The sequence below is a fragment of the Phalaenopsis equestris genome, unplaced genomic scaffold (genome assembly GCF_001263595.1).
Source record: "Phalaenopsis equestris unplaced genomic scaffold, ASM126359v1 Scaffold000167, whole genome shotgun sequence".
Lineage (NCBI taxonomy): Eukaryota > Viridiplantae > Streptophyta > Magnoliopsida > Asparagales > Orchidaceae > Phalaenopsis > Phalaenopsis equestris.
The window spans coordinates 513930-530900 of NW_018164609.1; the positions used below are offsets into that span (position 1 = coordinate 513930).

Consider the following 16971-nt stretch of genomic DNA (forward strand, 5'->3'; position numbering starts at 1 on the left):
AATGTTAAACATGTATATATATATATTAAATTTCTGAATTTCTTGCTCCTTCGAAGCTGAACAACACACAAGATCAATGGCATCTTTTTTAACATATAAGAAATAATTAAATCATATTATTGCATAATAATGAACTTCCCTTGATTTCCGTGCTCAGTCCATTATAAATAAGTTGTTGGATAATGAGAGTTTGTGCCCCTTTCTTTCTCTTATGCTCTGGAATTTTGCGTCATTCTCCTTCTGTGTTTGTTATCATGTCTGGCAGAGGAGCACTACCTGCAGACAAGGATGTCCTCCTCAAGGCCATAGGGGGCATGCGGGTAAAGACTCACAAAGCGGAAGCTAGGGGGCGAGATCTTTGCGAGGGAATTAAGCAAGAAGAGTGTTGTGTTGAAACCACAAACTGAAGAGCACAAGTAGCGAGTCTGGTTTTCGGGTTTCCTCGCGGACTCGTTCCAGGAGAAGGTTGCGGAGCAAGTTAGAAAGTGTTATGACGTTCGCCTTACAGAGCACCAGTCGGAGATGAGTGTTCCTACCATCGGAGAAAGAATTTCTGCTAAAGTTTTTGCGGGGGTTGTGGTCCCCCAAAGAGGCCTTAAGGAGGCGTCGGTCGAAGCTGAGACATGGCTTCGACTGACAAAGGGTGGTATTTTCTCTGAGGGTGGATGGTTGAGAAAAGCTGATGAAGATAGTTTTTCTTACACCACATATGAATGTGGGTGAATTTGGGTATGTAACTTGAATTGTTTTTTGTTTCTCTTTTCCTGGCGCGGTTACTAAGTCCCGATCATCGATTTTTTTTCGATAGATACTAATGTCGGTTCTGCAGATGATGTGACTGCTATTGAAAAAGTCGCCCAGGGGGGAGTGGACTATGCGGAACGGGGCGTAGTGGGGCGAGGTGTTGTGGAGCAGAGTGTCGAGCTGGGAGCTAGAAGCTGAGGATGGAGGGGAACTTATCCATCGGCGGGGGCAAGATGGGTTGCCAGTTTTCTTATGGCGCTACGAGGAAAGGGGAAGTGATCGGAGGGTGTAGGGTGTCCTTAGACTTCATAGTGTGTCGTCTTGTTGAGATGGAGGAGTGTTTCCATCATTTTATTGGTTATCCTCGGGAAGATAGTAATGAAGGAATTGTTGAAGTTTTGGAGAGAGTTGACCGAGTGGAGAAGGGAGCTTTTGCACTTCACGATGAGCTTGTTGTTTTTCTGGAGAGATGTTTGTCGATCGTGAGGAGATGACACATCTGTGTTTGGAATCGTCGTCGTTAGAGAGTTCCTCACCACTCAATCGAGGGGTAGTATGTATGAACGGTTTCGTCACCGAGGGTCTGTCTAGGACGAAGCTGCGAACGATCATCTAGTTAAGTTTTTTTTTCTTTTCTAGTTGTTTTTGAGGGTTTGGCATGACACGTCCTCTTTTTTGTATACAAATAAAATAAAATATTTTTTCTATTTTTGGTAATGATTACTGCTCCGAGTAACGTGTAATCCCGTCAGGTCAGTTTTTTCGGCGGTGTTTCACCTTGCCCTTTCACGTATATATACGTAGTTGAGTAGCGGTTGAGAGCCCCTATTCTTTCCTTCTTTCTCTAGGTTTCAATATATCTCTTCTTTTCCTTTTCTTCCCCCTAGTGCAGTGTTTCAGGCTCCATGGCTTGAAAAATCTCTCAGGAATTATTTTTTCTGCGGAAACTTCAGTCCTCCCTGTGGCAAACGTAGAGGAGATCTGGAACGGTATTTTCTGGATCCTACGATTTTTCTACGACCGACAACCAGTCACCAGTGAGCTACAGTTTGTTTTTCTCCTAACCTAGTTTTTAATATAGGTCTTCAGCTGCTGTTTTGTCTTGATTTGCGGTCGATCTTCAATCGCTATGGGATCATTTTTGCTCAAGTTCTTCCTAACTCGATCATCGCCGTCATTACTTATGTACTTTTTTGTCGGAAAATGAAAATCTCACGGTCGACCGAACACTTCAACTACTTTTTTTCCTTTCGGATCGATTGTGATGACTGCATTCAATTCGTCGCGTGTCCTAAGATTCAACTATTGGGCCTTGAGAAAAAGGTGAAGGACTGGAAGACAAAATTCTTGGTTCCCTCGTGTGCGATTTGTTGGGGAGTTGTACTTCCTCGACAGAGTGTGAGGTAAATAAAGTGAAGGCATGCCGGGGAGTGTTCGAGATCATAGGGCACTAATTGAGGGTCAGCGTCTCTCTTTAATTTGATTACGATTCCGTATGAATGCGGGACAAGATTCCAATTCCCCGTGAAGGCGGGACGAGATTGCGATTCCGCGCGAAGGCTGGACGAGATTGCGATTCCGCGCGAAGGCTGGACGAAATTGCGATTCCGCGCGAAGGCGGGAGGCGAATCGCGACCTCTCGCAATCCAGGAAGCTTGTTTGCCCGGGGAAAGTTTTTTGGATCCTTACCTTCCCACCCCCTTTGCTTTGTAGGAGGCTATAAATTGATGCACCCTGTGTTTGTAAAAGTCAGTTTTGGTGGTGTTTATTCTCAGATTTCTGTGTGGAGTTCTTTCCCTTATATCTGAGGAAGTGGTGGTGCTTCGGTTATATCCTCTCCGAGATGGTGGTTGTATCCTTCCCTTTTATCTTCCCTAAACATTCTCCTCCCCACGTCACAACCACTGAACTCCCCCTTCATCACCAACGCCGTGCCGTCCCCTTTCCTGCAAGCTATTATCGTTGTCCAACCTTCCAACCTCCTTCCAAAATCCTCCTAGCCACCCACCCCACTGCCCGCTATCGACCACCTACAATCCTACCTACTTATTGTACTCAGCTTCGCACTTTCCATTCACCGCCACCTGCCTCCCGTGGTTGTCATCATCCCTTCAAATCATCCTATTCCTCTAGCCAACCTCCACCACCCATTGGAATAATTTTTGGAATGTTTGCTTGTCTCGTCTATGTTTCATATTGTTGCGTTGTGTTGTAATCCCTATTTTCCTGTTAATAAAAGTTTGTTTTGTGTTTTCACTATTTTTACTACTAGTTCCGGTATTAGTGAGGTTAGTGGGATGGCTCCTTTATGATTTTTGCTTTTGGCCATCACATTATCAATATACACTTCTAGATTTCTTTCTTTATGTAATTTGAGCATCCGTCCATCAATCATTGATATCCTACATTTTTGAAATTGAAAGGGCATAAGATTGCGACAAAAATAACTTTGTTAATGATGAACTTAGTCTTGTCCTCATCTTTAGGGTTCATGTTAATTTAATGGTAGTAAAAAAAGGCATCCAGAAAGTTTAGGATAAAACCCTTACAATTAAGTTCACTGAAGTGTCAATGATGGCAGTGAATAAGAACCTTTTGTGCAAATATCATTAACTCTTTTTAAGTAGATGCATATACTATATTTGTCATTTGATTTCTTTGTCATTATAATATGGAAGACCCACTCAAGATATTAGGTTTCCCTAATGAATAAATTGTCGAGAAGTTTGTTGACAACTTTCATGATTGTTACTTTTAGATCATCAATAAATTTTCTCTCATCGTGTTTGATGACTTAGCTCTAAAAAAAAAGTATATTATGGCAAATGCAATAAAGGTTTACTCTTAGCATCTCAAATGATCCCCAGCAGAAGTATCAAGATTATTATGAAACAATAAATATGTTATGTTTGGAAAGTACCTTCACATGATAAACTAATTCAAAATTTTCTTCCTACTTAATTGTTTTGATGGTTAGGACATCATCCACATTCTCTAAAGGTTGGATAATATTATGGTTCCTCCTGTTGATGCCTTGAATGGAAGAAGGGTTCTACTTTATGATTTGAGGCAACATTTTTTCAAAGGAATAAGATATCTCCAAATGATTCCAATGCCTTAATGGTGTTGGAAACCTTATGGTCAACGGTGCTATAAACACTACCACTTAAAAAGTATTTAGAAGAGGGCAATCATACATTTTGTGGGAAGTGGATGACACTTTGATAACTATGAAGTTTGCTAGTGACTTCAAATTGCAGTTCCTCCAAAATACTTAGAGCATAATTAAGCATTTTGGAAATTAGAACACGCTTATCACCAAAGAAGCTAAAAATGCTTTGTGTTGAGCATTATCCTCTTGGCCAATTTTAAGAATAACATATTAACCAAACTCTTGATGTTTACAAGTATTCAGAGAATATCATAGCAATTGATAATGGTTTTTTATAACCACAACATTATCATCTACATTTCATACAACGAGGCCATCATCTTAGAATGGATGAGCAAAAATATAAGAGCAATATGCCATGGTTGCAAGGTTTTTTGTGTCACACATTGGGTTGGAAAAACTATACACTCGAGCAACAAGAGATATGATGAAGAAATATAAAACATATTTTATACTCACAAAATGAAGGACATACTCTGTGTAAAATTAGTGATGTTAGGATCAAAATTAATCATCTCGTGAAAGTTAAGATTAAATCGGGCTACATAATTGTGAAAGCTTTGCACTTAAAAGAGATTGGGAGGTCTCCAAGGGGCTCCAAGAAGAGAATTGGGATGCCAATATATGACAATTGCACAATAGAGGAAATGCTCTTGTATGGCAAGCTTTTGAATTACCTAATGATAGTATCCGTTAACATAATAATGAAAATCTTCAACAACATTAGAGGTTTAAAGAGGGAAAGGGCATTCTCTGAAGTATTTAGAAATTCCATGATCATCTCTAAATATGTGGCTTTGAATTAGTTAAAACCTTGTTCCCTAGGATTTTTAGGGATAGGGAGATGCATACAAAACTCTTTGAGTAGGATTTTCTGAGGTCACAACCGATCTTCTATTATTAACCAATGGGATTTTGGCTTGGGTCACATGAGCTTGATGAATCATGAAGCTAACTCACAATGCTTAAATTATAAATGCGGTTTATCCAGGTGCAATTATGGGAAAAAGGCTCAAAAGTGTTTGGTAGGGACTCAAAAGCTTTCAAATAGGCATTTTTGTTGACAAATCACAATTACACATTGATGGCTATGATGCAATGCTAGAAGTTGAAGAAAAATCAAATTTCAGGGCCTACTATATAAATCATAAAAACACATAGCTTTTGGTTTTCTCACTGTACTTTTTGTAAAATTTCTAGTTTTCTTTTAACTATTATAAGCATCTATAGTATTCATTTTTTTTTTGCACCTTTTAAAAAGTAAGTTTATCTTTTATAATAATGTTAAACATGTTCTCACTCCACCAGCAAGTATTCTTATCAGTTCAAGATCCATTTCTAAACGTTCTAAAATCTCTATAAAATTTTCTTGATGGAGCTTGTTTTTTTTTCTACATAAGATTTGTCTCAGCAACCAATTTTGAAAGATCAATACTTTTTCACCTTCCATATTTCGTTACTTCATACCAGGGCAATGATTTTTTTTTCATGTTATCATACTTTTAAAATATGCATTTATAATTATCACTGTACATTGTGTGGTTAAACTTTCTTCAGTGCTAATCTAATTCACCCTATCTCTAATCCTACTCATCTCAAGAACTTTATTTTTTCCCATGCGCTGCTATTTTATCTTTGTTTCTATTATTAATCTATTCAAATACATTTACTTACAATGTAAGCTATGTCCTCAGATTCTTCTACTTTCCATCAAATTCTTATAAGCAATCAATGTTTATTCTTTTTCTAATCATTATGCCTACCAAATCTTTTCTCTTCATATTCAAAATCTCCAAATTCCATGCAGCAAATTTAATATATGACATCCAGTTCTAAAGATCAAGCAATATTTATTCTTTTTCTAATCATTGTGTCTACCAAATCTTTTGACTTCTCATTTAAAATCTCCAAATAACGTGTACCAAATCCACTATTAAATTTGAACCTAGTGAATTTTCCACCATAATAATATTGACCTAATGGACTTTTCATCATAATTATGTTTTGTTGTGGTGACTCGCGTCAGGAGTTACATCCTAACCCACCCTTGCTAATTTTTTCCCACAATCAAATTATGATTTATCACTTGAGGGTGATGCCCTAGCAAACACTTGGTTCTCATCACAATTAAGTCAGACCGTGACACATCACTTCTTCGTAGCAAACCACAATAAACTTCTTAGAACAGTGAGTTTAATCACATTTTTTTAATACATTTTCTTTAATTCTTCATCAAAGAAATAGATAAAATTTCATGTTGCACTTGCAGAACTATTTGAATAAAATAAAAATGCATTTATCAAAAACATTAATCCTACCGGAGCTTTAAATCATAAAGTCCACTTTTTCATTCAAGAATACTTGTTATTATTACAAAGTATTTTAGCATCCATTTTCAATGCTATGGATGACATTTCTCAAAAACATTAATCTTACCGGAGTTTTAAATCATAAAGTTCACTTTTTTATTCAAGAATAATTGTTATTATTACAAAGTATTTTGGCTTTCATTTTCAATGCTATGGATGACAAACAAACCTGTGTACGTGTGCAGATAGGTGATTGCATGAGATACATCAATTGCAATGTGAAGCCGCTGCTCAAGCTCCAGTTTACATCCTCGCGTGTCTGCATTTCATATCATTACCATGACTACAACCTTTTTGTAAAACTCTTTAATTGCTTCTCCTTATTCATTCTGTTTATATTTCTATTCTTTCTGCTCCATAAACAGTTTTATGATTACTGGTGAAGCTGAAAATTAAGAAATTAGAGTACTTACCATCCAAATGCTCCCGCAGTGTTCCATTTCCAACATATTCAGTGACAACAATCTGTTCTTCATTATCCTCCACACATCCGAGGAATCTTACCAAGTTTTGATGCTCTATCTTTGACAGAGTTCCTATCTCACTCCTGAACTCTGATGAAACACCCTTCTTTTGTATGTTCTGCCAAAAGCCTTTTGTCAGCATATTCAATATGGTGTCTTCTATTACAACTTAAAAACTTTTTTCCAATCAATATTAGAAAAACTATAATATAATTTACTTATTTGACAGGACACCTTTGTGGCACGCTTCACAGCAACGAGAGATCCATCCATTAGCTTTCCCTTGTAAACAGTTCCAAATCCTCCTTGTCCTACCACATTGTCCTGAGAGAAATTGCAGGTGGCCCTGAAAATTTCAGCTATTGATAATTGTGCTTCTTGTGCACAAGTTTCATATGTGCTTGAGCTTTTTAAACCTCGACGCTTCAAAATTGAACCAGAGTTGCTGCTAGTTATTGATGTCTCTGAGCCTGCAGCAATATCAGATCATTAGTGGGGAAGGTACGTGACATACAAAGTTAGTCATCCTATATGAAAGACTTTAAGATTGCTTAGTAGGCTAAGATCTATTAAAGCATAATTCAACAACTTTTAAAAACGCAGTTGTGGCCATCTCAAACAGGCCTAAAAGCCCATGCACAAAGTCGAGATGGTTCATTCTTTATTTTCCATATGTAGCCATTTTCAGATTTGTGAGTACCTAAAAAGCTTCTTTCCTGGTGTCTTAATCACAGTGCGGTGAATTTTTTTCCTACTTTTTCTATAGTTTTGCTCAATAAGGAGTACTGTCGACTTGAGATTCAAAGTGTACAGGAAAGAGTAGCAGAAGATCTAGAAAATTCACCTGTTTGGATGCTATGATTCTTTTGATTGGCTCCTTGTATAACTTTCTTTGTGCGAGGGATGAAGCAACTGAAGAATGTGTTGGAAAATTCTCTGGTTACACTCCCAGCCTCAGATCTGGAGTAAGTTAAAGCTTGAGAGACATTTGAATCTTGTTTGTGTTTGAAGCCGAAGAGGCGACGACCTGATTTCTGCATATATTATCTGCGGCCTCAATAACCTCTTCTGATCTTTGCACTCTAAATTGCGTATTATTTTACCCTTCATCATTTCAGGAAAAAACAGTCAACGGTGACGAAAAATAAAATTTTCTCATTTTTTAACTGATCATAAAGCTGTCATAAGTCATAAATATTGATTTTTTTACCAGTAACATATAACAACTTAATAAGGGTAATTGCCAACCGTGTGCTTGGATTTTTCATTAAATTAATTATTTGCAAAGTAAAAAAAAAAAAAAAAAAGAGGCTAAATCGAGTGGGCTCTTATTCTTTTTAGTTTTCTTCTTAGCTGGTCAGCATTCAACGCATAGCTGGCAGTCTGGTTAATTGAAAAGTCAATTGATTTATTGCAAATACAGTTAATATAGAGAATTATTAATATGTGCATACAATATGATTTCAGCGCTAATACATGGAACGCGTAGTGTAGGACTAGTTCTCATGTGTTTTTTATAGTAAGGATGATTTACTTGCTTAATACCTAAACTTTGATTTTTATATATACAAGGGCTGAAATGCCTTTGTGCCAGCTGCCAAGGAAAAATTATTGCGTTGCGTTGTGATATATGAATAGCTGGGAAGAAAAAAAATCTCATGCGATCAATGTATCGCGTCCGTTGTCCGGATGCAGCCGGACTCTAGACAATAAGCTGCCAATGGAGGCAATTGTAGACCCTGATTTTTCTATTTCCCTCCATTAAATAGCACTTTTTATGATAATGCCCATCTAGTACCAAGCTGAGCAAATTTGCCCTTGAACCTTTGTCCTCTTGAACGGAGTCAAGCAAGCAAGAGCCTGTTGAAGCTCTATCATATTGAAGTTTAAATCGAGCTCAAATCAAAACTTGATTCAAGTTGTGCTAAATATTTTTAAATTGTTCATTGAGCATGCAAGAAAAAAAGGAAAATAATGATTTTTGTTTACAATCCCATCTGCTTTAGAAATTAAATTTTGATTTTAAAAAATATTCTAAACATGGTTTAAAACTGCACCCTTTTAAATCCAGCCAACAGCTTTAATGCCCAAACGCCAGCAACACAAACAATGATGCCCACTCTTCTCATTATCAACAACAATAACTCTCCCAATGCTTACAACGGTACAAGCAGCTCAACCAAACTCCCTGTTTTTTTCATTGTAGTAGCAATAACTCTCACAAATCTTCAGCACAATCAATGTTGCTCGTTTATGCACAAATGAATTCTAATCAACTCGAAGCGAGTCATGAGTAGCTTGTCATGTCGAACCACGTAGCCTGTCAAACCGTTCATTTGCAGCCCTACCCCTTCTGTAATAAAAATATAATTATAAAAACAAAAGCTATACTCTAAGGGTGTTTGACAAGCCAACGAGTATACTTTTTTTTTATCCTATTTTCTAAAAAATATTTGTGATGAACCGAGCATTTGACAGTTGGAAGTTGGAACAGCTTTTCATCATAAATATCGTATATATTTTTTTCCTATTTTCTAAAAGAGATTTGTGGTGAAAAGCTTTCCCCAATCAAATCTACTACATAAGAAACTTATCAAAAAGCTGTCATCTAACTCTGATGGAAGCCCAGAAATACATTTGAGTGCTACTTCTAAAGACAGCTGCGACCCTCCAAACAAACCAATTCATTCAACACTAAAAGCAAGAAATCCTGCAGCTACATAAAAACCCATTTCAATAGAGCAAAGAGTTCACAAGGCAGATCACACTAATCAGCAGCATTAAGAAAGACCAAAAAGTAAAGAGAAGCCAACACAGACAAACATTACATAATTATCTGTTTCTTGTGGGTGATTTGGGGCTTTAACGCTCCATGAAACATTACAAGGAAACGAACAGGCATCAACATTCCTGAATTTATAACTAAGTAGCTCGTAAAATCATATAAGAGAACTTTAATCTTATTCCACGCAAGCATCTGGTTATAATGAAAGTGGAGCAAAACAGGGAGATCATATCCTGCTTTTAAGATTGCCAAATAAAGAGTGTCGACCCTCAGCGATGACTTCCCGGCTGGCTTTGTTTCTCAGCAGCACGTGTGTTCCGGTATAGTATTTGCCTCTGTGTCCAATGACTCTAGCAGTTATTTCCACTTCATCCTGCTTTTCATCTATTACAGATAAGTTTTTTGTTTGTTCAACATTTTATCACTCTGCTAATCATACAAGGATACATAACAATTAAGTGGTACGTATGTAGATAACCCTTCAATAAATTTGGAGTATTATAATAGGGATGAGAACTAAGGATTGAAAAAAAAAAAAAAACAGATTAATTGCAAGAAAGATATAGAAGATGTATGATATGATTGATGATATAAACTATAATCTAAAAGGTGATTCATTTTTTTCTAATTTCAGCGAAAATCTGAATTCAAACTCCCAGTCATATTAGCAAAATATAAAGAAGAGTTAAGCAGGAAAGTCGACTGATATTACTGACATGAAGCTCGGCGTTTGAGAGGAAGGAGATGGACATGTCGACGGAGACCTTCATGTGGTGGCCGTCAGCATGCATGGCAGCCCCTCCCACCTCATCCACCAAATTAGCGATCGCCCCCACCGACAAGTTCCCATTCTTGTCCTGCATCCAATTAGGGATTTGTATACTAATTGTTTCATGAGGCTTAGGGTTACGAAATGTAAGGGGATGAAAAAGAGGCGAAAATACAGAAGGAGAGGAGGGGCGTTTGCATCGTTATGTGATGTGAGACAGTAACTCACGGTGAGGCGAGGAGGAACTTTGAAGGAGCAGGAGAGGCGGCCTGGACTGATGCTGTCGACACGGACTCCTCGGAGAGCGAAGCCCTCGTAGAAGCTGGCATCATAACCGGCGCGGTGGGGAAGAACATCCAGCTTCGTCAGAATCCGCGAGGGCTCCGCTCCCACCGTCAAGGCTTCTCTAGCTTCCTGCATCTCCGATCTCCAAATGTACAGGCCTCTTCACCGTCTCTTAACTTTCCAGTAAACCAGGAAGCGCAAATATTTACTAATAAGCCCAGCCCAATAAAAAAAAAAAAATCACATTTTATTTTTCTTCATAATACCATTTTTGTTCATAAATTTTCTGTGAATTTAGCTTGAATATCTTTAAAATCTTGAAAATTATTGGAATTTTGTCTTGGATCGGAATAAACGAGTCGAGCTATGAGTCAAAACATAGGATAGAATTTTTTGAGCCATATATGAATCGCTCGAACTAACTCGAGATCAGCTTGAAGTATTTTTGTATTTACAAAAATTTTATATATAATGTTAAATAAAATTAAATATAATAAGTCACAAGCCGATTTCGAGCTGGAATGGATCTAAATAGCTCAATTTGAGCCAGCTAGTTCCAATTTTAGACTAATTTCGAGCTAAAACGGTTCAAACTAACTCAATTTGAGCCAACTTGTTTCGATTTCGAGCCAAATCGAGCTCGATTCAATTTTAAGCTAAGCAAGCTCAAAATTGAATATAACGAGGCACCGATTTAGAGCCGCACTTGATCAATTCAAGCCAACCCCTACTTGGCTCAAAATCATCTCCTTCTACATATCGTGACTATAAGATTCTATTTACTATCAAATATATAATTTTTTTTTACAATAACTCGAAAAATAGAGAGTAATTAAACTAAAGTTACCATATATGACAAAAAATAGGCGTGTCGACACATAGTTAACATAATGGAAAGCATAAAAAAACATCAAAAAATATGATGCGGCGTCCTGTATGAGACAGATCCAGCGTCATGTATATGGCATACAGAGGTTCTTGGAAAGCGACATGAGAGGCTCTGACGAAGCTCTTAACGAGTAGAGGATTCTGCTTGCTTTCTTTTTGGTTTTACTTGAGCTTGTTTCCTTGTGCGTGTGGCTGGCTTTCCCCCGTGAAAGCCAAATCTTCTTTTTCCTCTTTTGTGTTGGGCCTGAAAGCTTAAAGAGCATTCAAGGATGACAATGGAGAATAGGCAGGGCACTATAGCCAACCTCAGAGCTCTCTGCTCATCCCATCCAGTGGCACCAGACTGACTGCAATGGCATGAGTAGGCGGCAGAAGATCAGGGACCTAATTCATGTTCCCGCTGTTCTTCTTCTTTCACTAGTTTCAGAGGCCAGCGACGTCTCTTGCTCCTTCCAAATATTGTTATAGAAGAATAACAATGGTTATCTGATTATTAACATGATTATTTTATATAATTCAATCATAAACAATGGCTCCATATTAATATAAAAAAGAAATGAAAGTATTAGCTTTATTCCGCTCTCCCTAAGTATATGATTTAACAGAAGCATGATTTAGTTGATCAGTTTTGTGAAGTGAGCATGATGATTTTCAAATTTTTATTACATTTCTGATAATTGATAGGCTGTTTATTTTAAAATTTACAATTTATGAGTGAGGAAAGCTTATATTTTTAATTAATGGATATTGAATTAATCAATAATTATCCTAAAAACGGGATTTTGAATTTTAAAAGTAAAATTCTATTTCACTTAATCAAGGAAAGATTTGGTTAGTTCTGCGAAAAATTGTATACCAAGTAAACTCTTTCTTTAATTTTTTTTTCTTATATAACTAAATCATATCTTAACTTGAGATATCCATAGTGTATACACCATAATTATTGGCATGAATCTCAAAGCAATTAGATGGTTCAGACAAAGTTCAAATGATCAAGACATCCTACCATCCCACAACTAGCCACATGATCAAGAATCAGTTGACATGTCATGGCGAGAGACCTGAACGACAAATCATGCCAGCAATCCCACCGACCGAAGCGCAGGTAGGAACTCCCTAGTCGCAATTAGCCGGTTGACCCACTTTTGCCAAGGCAAACGAAATCGTCGTCGGACTGAATGTCTTGGTCAACCATACACAATATACGGTCGCCACCCGGTCAATCACGTCAATCGGACGAATTTTAGCGAGTCGGCCAATCAATTACCGTCATATCAAAATTCAAATTGTAAAACATACATAACATTAAATCCATATAATTTATTAAAACATTAATCATATTAAGAACAATTCTTATAATTATTATTTTACTTCTATAATTGTACAAAATATATTTCTATAAATAGAAGAAATAAATATGAATAAAAAGACTCTTCTCTCATTCTCTCCACAATCTCCACAATAACTTGTTCCTCCTCTCTCTCTCTCTCTCTCCTTCACTCGGCTGTACTCTGGAGTCTTATTCGCAAAATATAAATCAGTATCCAGCACATAGCACAAGAGTTAAATGGATGGCTAATCTCAAAATAAACTTAATAGCTCCAAAATAACATACTGATCAAATTTAGAACAGAATATGCTGCTAAAATTCTCTCCATTCATGAGCCGAGCTGCATATGAGGCGTTATTGAAATAATTTGCTTGTACATTAGAGGACCTACAGGTAAGGCTGTGCGCCCCTTCTCACCTTTAATTGGAGAAAGCTTGGTGGAGGAGCATCACGAAATTAGGCCGATTTGCTTATGCAACTCTGGCATTATGAAGATGCGAAATAATAAAATAGTAGGAAGATTAATTTCCCATGAAAAAAAAAATGAAAAAATGACAAATAAGTGAAGGAGAGGCAGCTCGTTTGGCATGTCTGAGGACATTCTAAATAGCAGAATGAAATCTCAGAAAGAGAAAGTGGAAAGATGCTGACATGTCTGAATGAAATGATCAGAAAGATGGCCAAAATGAGAATTTTTTCTTTATCACTCCCTTCACATCCTTGGAAAAATAAAATACTACCAAAGAACTGCAATTAGAGCATGAACCTACTGTAAGACAATTCATGCTTCAATACAATCTTAGTATATTACTTGTGAAGGATCGCGGACTGCCAAACTTGTTCTTTGCCAACATTCCGTTTCTCCAGTTACCTCTCGAAGGCGTCAGGTAAAACCTAAGCAGTCCATTGTCAAAATGGCTAGGAGAATACCTCGCACTCTGGCTCTTATCCAGCACAATCTCCTTGCTGTTCTTGTTCTTCTTTTTCAACCGCTCTTCTGTGTGCTAGAGAGTCTGCCATTGGTGGAAAACGACCTCCTTGCGCTCACACTACTACTCCTTTGCATCGTCGTCCCAGTAACTCTGAGCTCTGGCCAGGTCTCAGAGAAGGTTCGGTCCATCGATTGGGATTCTCCTGGCCTGTTTGCATTACGCCTATGGATAAACCCCCAAATGCTCCAATGGCGGGACTTTTTAACAGAAGGAATATTTACTGGATCCCTGAAAGTGGAAACAAAGTTTCCGGAACCATCTTCTCTAAAAGAATTGGACTCCCGCTCCAACTTGCTCCAATGGAAGAGCTCGGGGATGCTGGCATTCGGAGTTCGTTTTGAGTCGCAGAGCACTACTGAGTGTCTTCGCGACGAACTCGAGCGGTCAAGGCTACGCCTTCGGCGACTAGAGAAGTCGGAATAGTAATCCCGGGTCTGTGCAGAGCAGCCTGGCGTCTTTGTATCCTCTTCTACAGGGATGAGGCCGTCGGACCGCTCGACGGCGTCCTCAACCACGGCGAGCTTCACTGGAAACCGAGAATGCAAGGATCGACCACTGTTGAAGAGACAGCCGTCCCACGAAGCCCTGGGATCTTCCAGCGAGCATCTCCTTTCGTCAAAGGAGATGCGACCAGCTTCAAGGGAATATCTTGGAGCAATGTCGCAAGAGCGGCGGCGAGCAATAGAATCTACGGCGATCTCTGACTGTGTGTCTCTAAACGGACGAGAAGAAATGGGTTTTTTTTCCTTCTCCGACGGTAAAGCCAAGGAGGTGCGGATGCCACCGTGTTGGGCCGTGCTTCTGTTCGTCTTCTGCTTCCTCCGCCATTTCTGGAGTTTTTTACTAAAGATTGAGGCAGCAAGCCAGAAGCTTCCAGCAATTTCTTTGACTTCTCTGGCAGGGTCTTTCTTGATATGGGATGAGTCTAGATCTATGTGGTCCTTCATCGGCTTAACATCTTCCAATTCGTCTTTTGAAGCATCCACTATGACAACCGAGTCCGCCTCAACCTCAATCTCACCAGCTGCTAGAGCTGTGGCTGCTGCGGTAGACGACGAAAGAAGGAATTTTTGGCGACCGTCGAGGATCCTATCTCGGTCGTCCAGGTGAAACAAGGACGAGAGAGTGCTCCGCACGCGGACATCACATGACTTGCGTCGCGGCTCGACTGCCGCGTCGGATCTTGGACCGCCGGCGAACGATTTGCAACGTCGAAGGTCCGGTCGAACGGAGGAGGCCGCGGTGTTCTTGTTGTGACAGCTTCGGCGTTGAGAGGACGAAGAAGCACGCCCATTGACGCCAATAGAGGAACTCAAGAAGATTGTTTTGAGGGAGGCGGCGGCGGAGGAGGTGGAGGTGCGGCGAGCATTATCATTGTCAAGTCCGGCAAGTCGCTCGCGGAGGCAGGACGCGCAAAATCCGGTGACTTGCTCGTCGGGATGGCGTTTGCAGTTGGAAAGGAGGCAGTGGGAGCTCATCCCCTGCTGCTGCGGCCGATGGGGCTCTGTCTCCATGGGTATCGAATGCGCCGTACGGTTTCCGGCGAGTCGTTGGAGATTCAGCTTCTGCCCGTGTTGTTGTCGGTGATGTAAGAAATAAAAGACATTTGGGTTCGGTTGTGGGAATAAGAGACGAGGGTACCGTAGCAGGGGGGACGAGACGAGAGGAGCAGGGAAATATTGGATGGGACGGCTGAGGGATTCCTCACGTTATCTGCAAATATTATATGCTTTATTGCTCCAATTAATAAACACAAGAATACAATCGCCAGCGATCACCCCTCTCGTCGCTGCGTTTCTTTGGGAAAACTGGGCTTAACATAACATCATAAGTCCAAGAACAATTCCACGTAATTTTATTTATAATTTATATTTTATTTATGAAAATTAAATCAACTAATAATTTAAACTTTAAGTAAAATTTATTAAATATTTTAAATTATTTTATACCAAAGGAGACGAAATTTTAAAGAAGAGCTTTGATTAACATTATTTTAATAATAAAAATATAGTTCTCGAGAAATTTAAATGGAAGCTTCTGGGGAGCAGGCCACATCATTTCCTTACAGAGTTGCTATTTTCCTTTTTTTTAATTTTAAAGAAGCTATTAAAAAAAATTAATTTCAACACTAGAAGTTTGTGATTTTAAATTAATATAATATCGTAGATTTTAAATTTTTATTTTAAAATATTAATAAACATCTTTATGTAAAATTATATATGCATATTAATGAAAGCAATATTTATTTTTGAGAAATCGTAATTTAGATATTTATTTATTTTTTATAAGCATATTACGCGATCTAGATTCTAAAATATTTATATGTTATATTGAATTATATTTTTACCATCCAATTTTAAATAGCCTTTTTTGTTAAATCATTCAATTTTGAATTACTTTAAGATCATACATGATACACAACCAATAAATTTTCATCATCTGACACGAATCTCGGTGCAATTTTTTGAAAAAGAAACATTCAAACTTCGATTAAGAGTCGTCCGGAACTCCGATTTCAGCAAACTTATGGTCAAACTAATCGGCTCGAAGATACGTACCTAATGATATGAAAGTCAATCCAATCCAAGTCAAATCAAGCCATGATCAAATCATCAAACCGCACTTGGAGGATTTCCGGATGCATTTAAAAGATCAAACGGATGTCGAATCTAACAAGTTCATAGTCGAATCGAGCGTCTCGACAAGACGAATCCAATGAACCTATAATTGCTCAATTCTGACATCGTTAAGGCACTCAAATGCCCATCAAACGTCATCTGATCAAGGGAAGTTCTTCGGACCGTCCGATCAAAATGGTTCATATTCTTGCATTAATTGGACTCAAAATATTATAAATAGAGCCCCACCCCTCACATGAGAGGAGGGAGGCTTAAGAGAGAACTTGAGGCTTTGAGAAGAAGCTCAAGTCCAAGATCATCCTCGTCATTGTCGAACTCGTTATCGTCGATCGCCGTCGACCACCACTGACCGTCGACAACCACCGCTAACCTGTATCGACCATCGTCAGCCACCGTTGATCGTCGTTGATCACCGCTGACCTCAATCGACCACCGCCGACCGTCATTGACTGTCGTCAGCCACAACTGACCTCCGTTGACCACCGCCGACCGTCATTAATTATCGTCAACTACCGTCGATCACCGCCGCCCCCC

The 16971-nt window shown here is 38.7% G+C and overlaps 3 protein-coding genes across 7 annotated transcripts in view; all 3 read right to left on the bottom strand.

Moving 5' to 3' along the window:
- LOC110022089 (calmodulin-binding receptor-like cytoplasmic kinase 2) overlaps nt 1-7876 on the bottom strand; it is a 9823-nt gene extending 1947 nt beyond the window's left edge. For both annotated transcript variants that reach the window (XM_020720880.1, XM_020720879.1), the window contains exons 1-4: nt 7594-7876; nt 6984-7219; nt 6699-6867; nt 6455-6544 (exon numbers count right to left, since the gene is read on the bottom strand). In XM_020720880.1, the coding sequence (XP_020576539.1) occupies nt 6455-6544; nt 6699-6867; nt 6984-7219; nt 7594-7789 (691 nt within the window). In that variant the 5' untranslated portion in view covers nt 7790-7876. The remainder of the gene's footprint in view (nt 1-6454; nt 6545-6698; nt 6868-6983; nt 7220-7593) is intronic.
- Nucleotides 7877-9457: 1581 nt separating this feature from the next.
- LOC110022090 lies at nt 9458-10780 on the bottom strand. 4 transcript variants are annotated; one of them, XM_020720881.1, is made up of 3 exons: nt 10532-10779; nt 10251-10391; nt 9458-9910 (listed from the first exon to the last, which is right to left on the bottom strand). In XM_020720881.1, the coding sequence occupies exons 1-3, from the start codon at nt 10721-10723 to the stop codon at nt 9761-9763; spliced, it is 483 nt and encodes a 160-aa protein (XP_020576540.1). In that variant the 5' UTR covers nt 10724-10779; the 3' UTR covers nt 9458-9760. The 4 variants fall into 4 exon arrangements, with proteins under 4 accessions (XP_020576540.1, XP_020576541.1, XP_020576543.1 ...); XM_020720882.1 differs by having other exon boundaries at nt 9458-9907; nt 10532-10776; XM_020720884.1 differs by having other exon boundaries at nt 9794-9918.
- Nucleotides 10781-12957: 2177 nt separating this feature from the next.
- The window catches only part of LOC110022093 (UPF0503 protein At3g09070, chloroplastic-like), an 18573-nt gene continuing 14559 nt past the window's right edge, over nt 12958-16971 (bottom strand). The window contains 2 exon segments of the mRNA XM_020720887.1: nt 12958-13794; nt 13797-15511. Coding sequence (XP_020576546.1) covers nt 13595-13794; nt 13797-15312 — 1716 coding nt within the window. The 5' untranslated portion in view covers nt 15313-15511 and the 3' untranslated portion in view covers nt 12958-13594.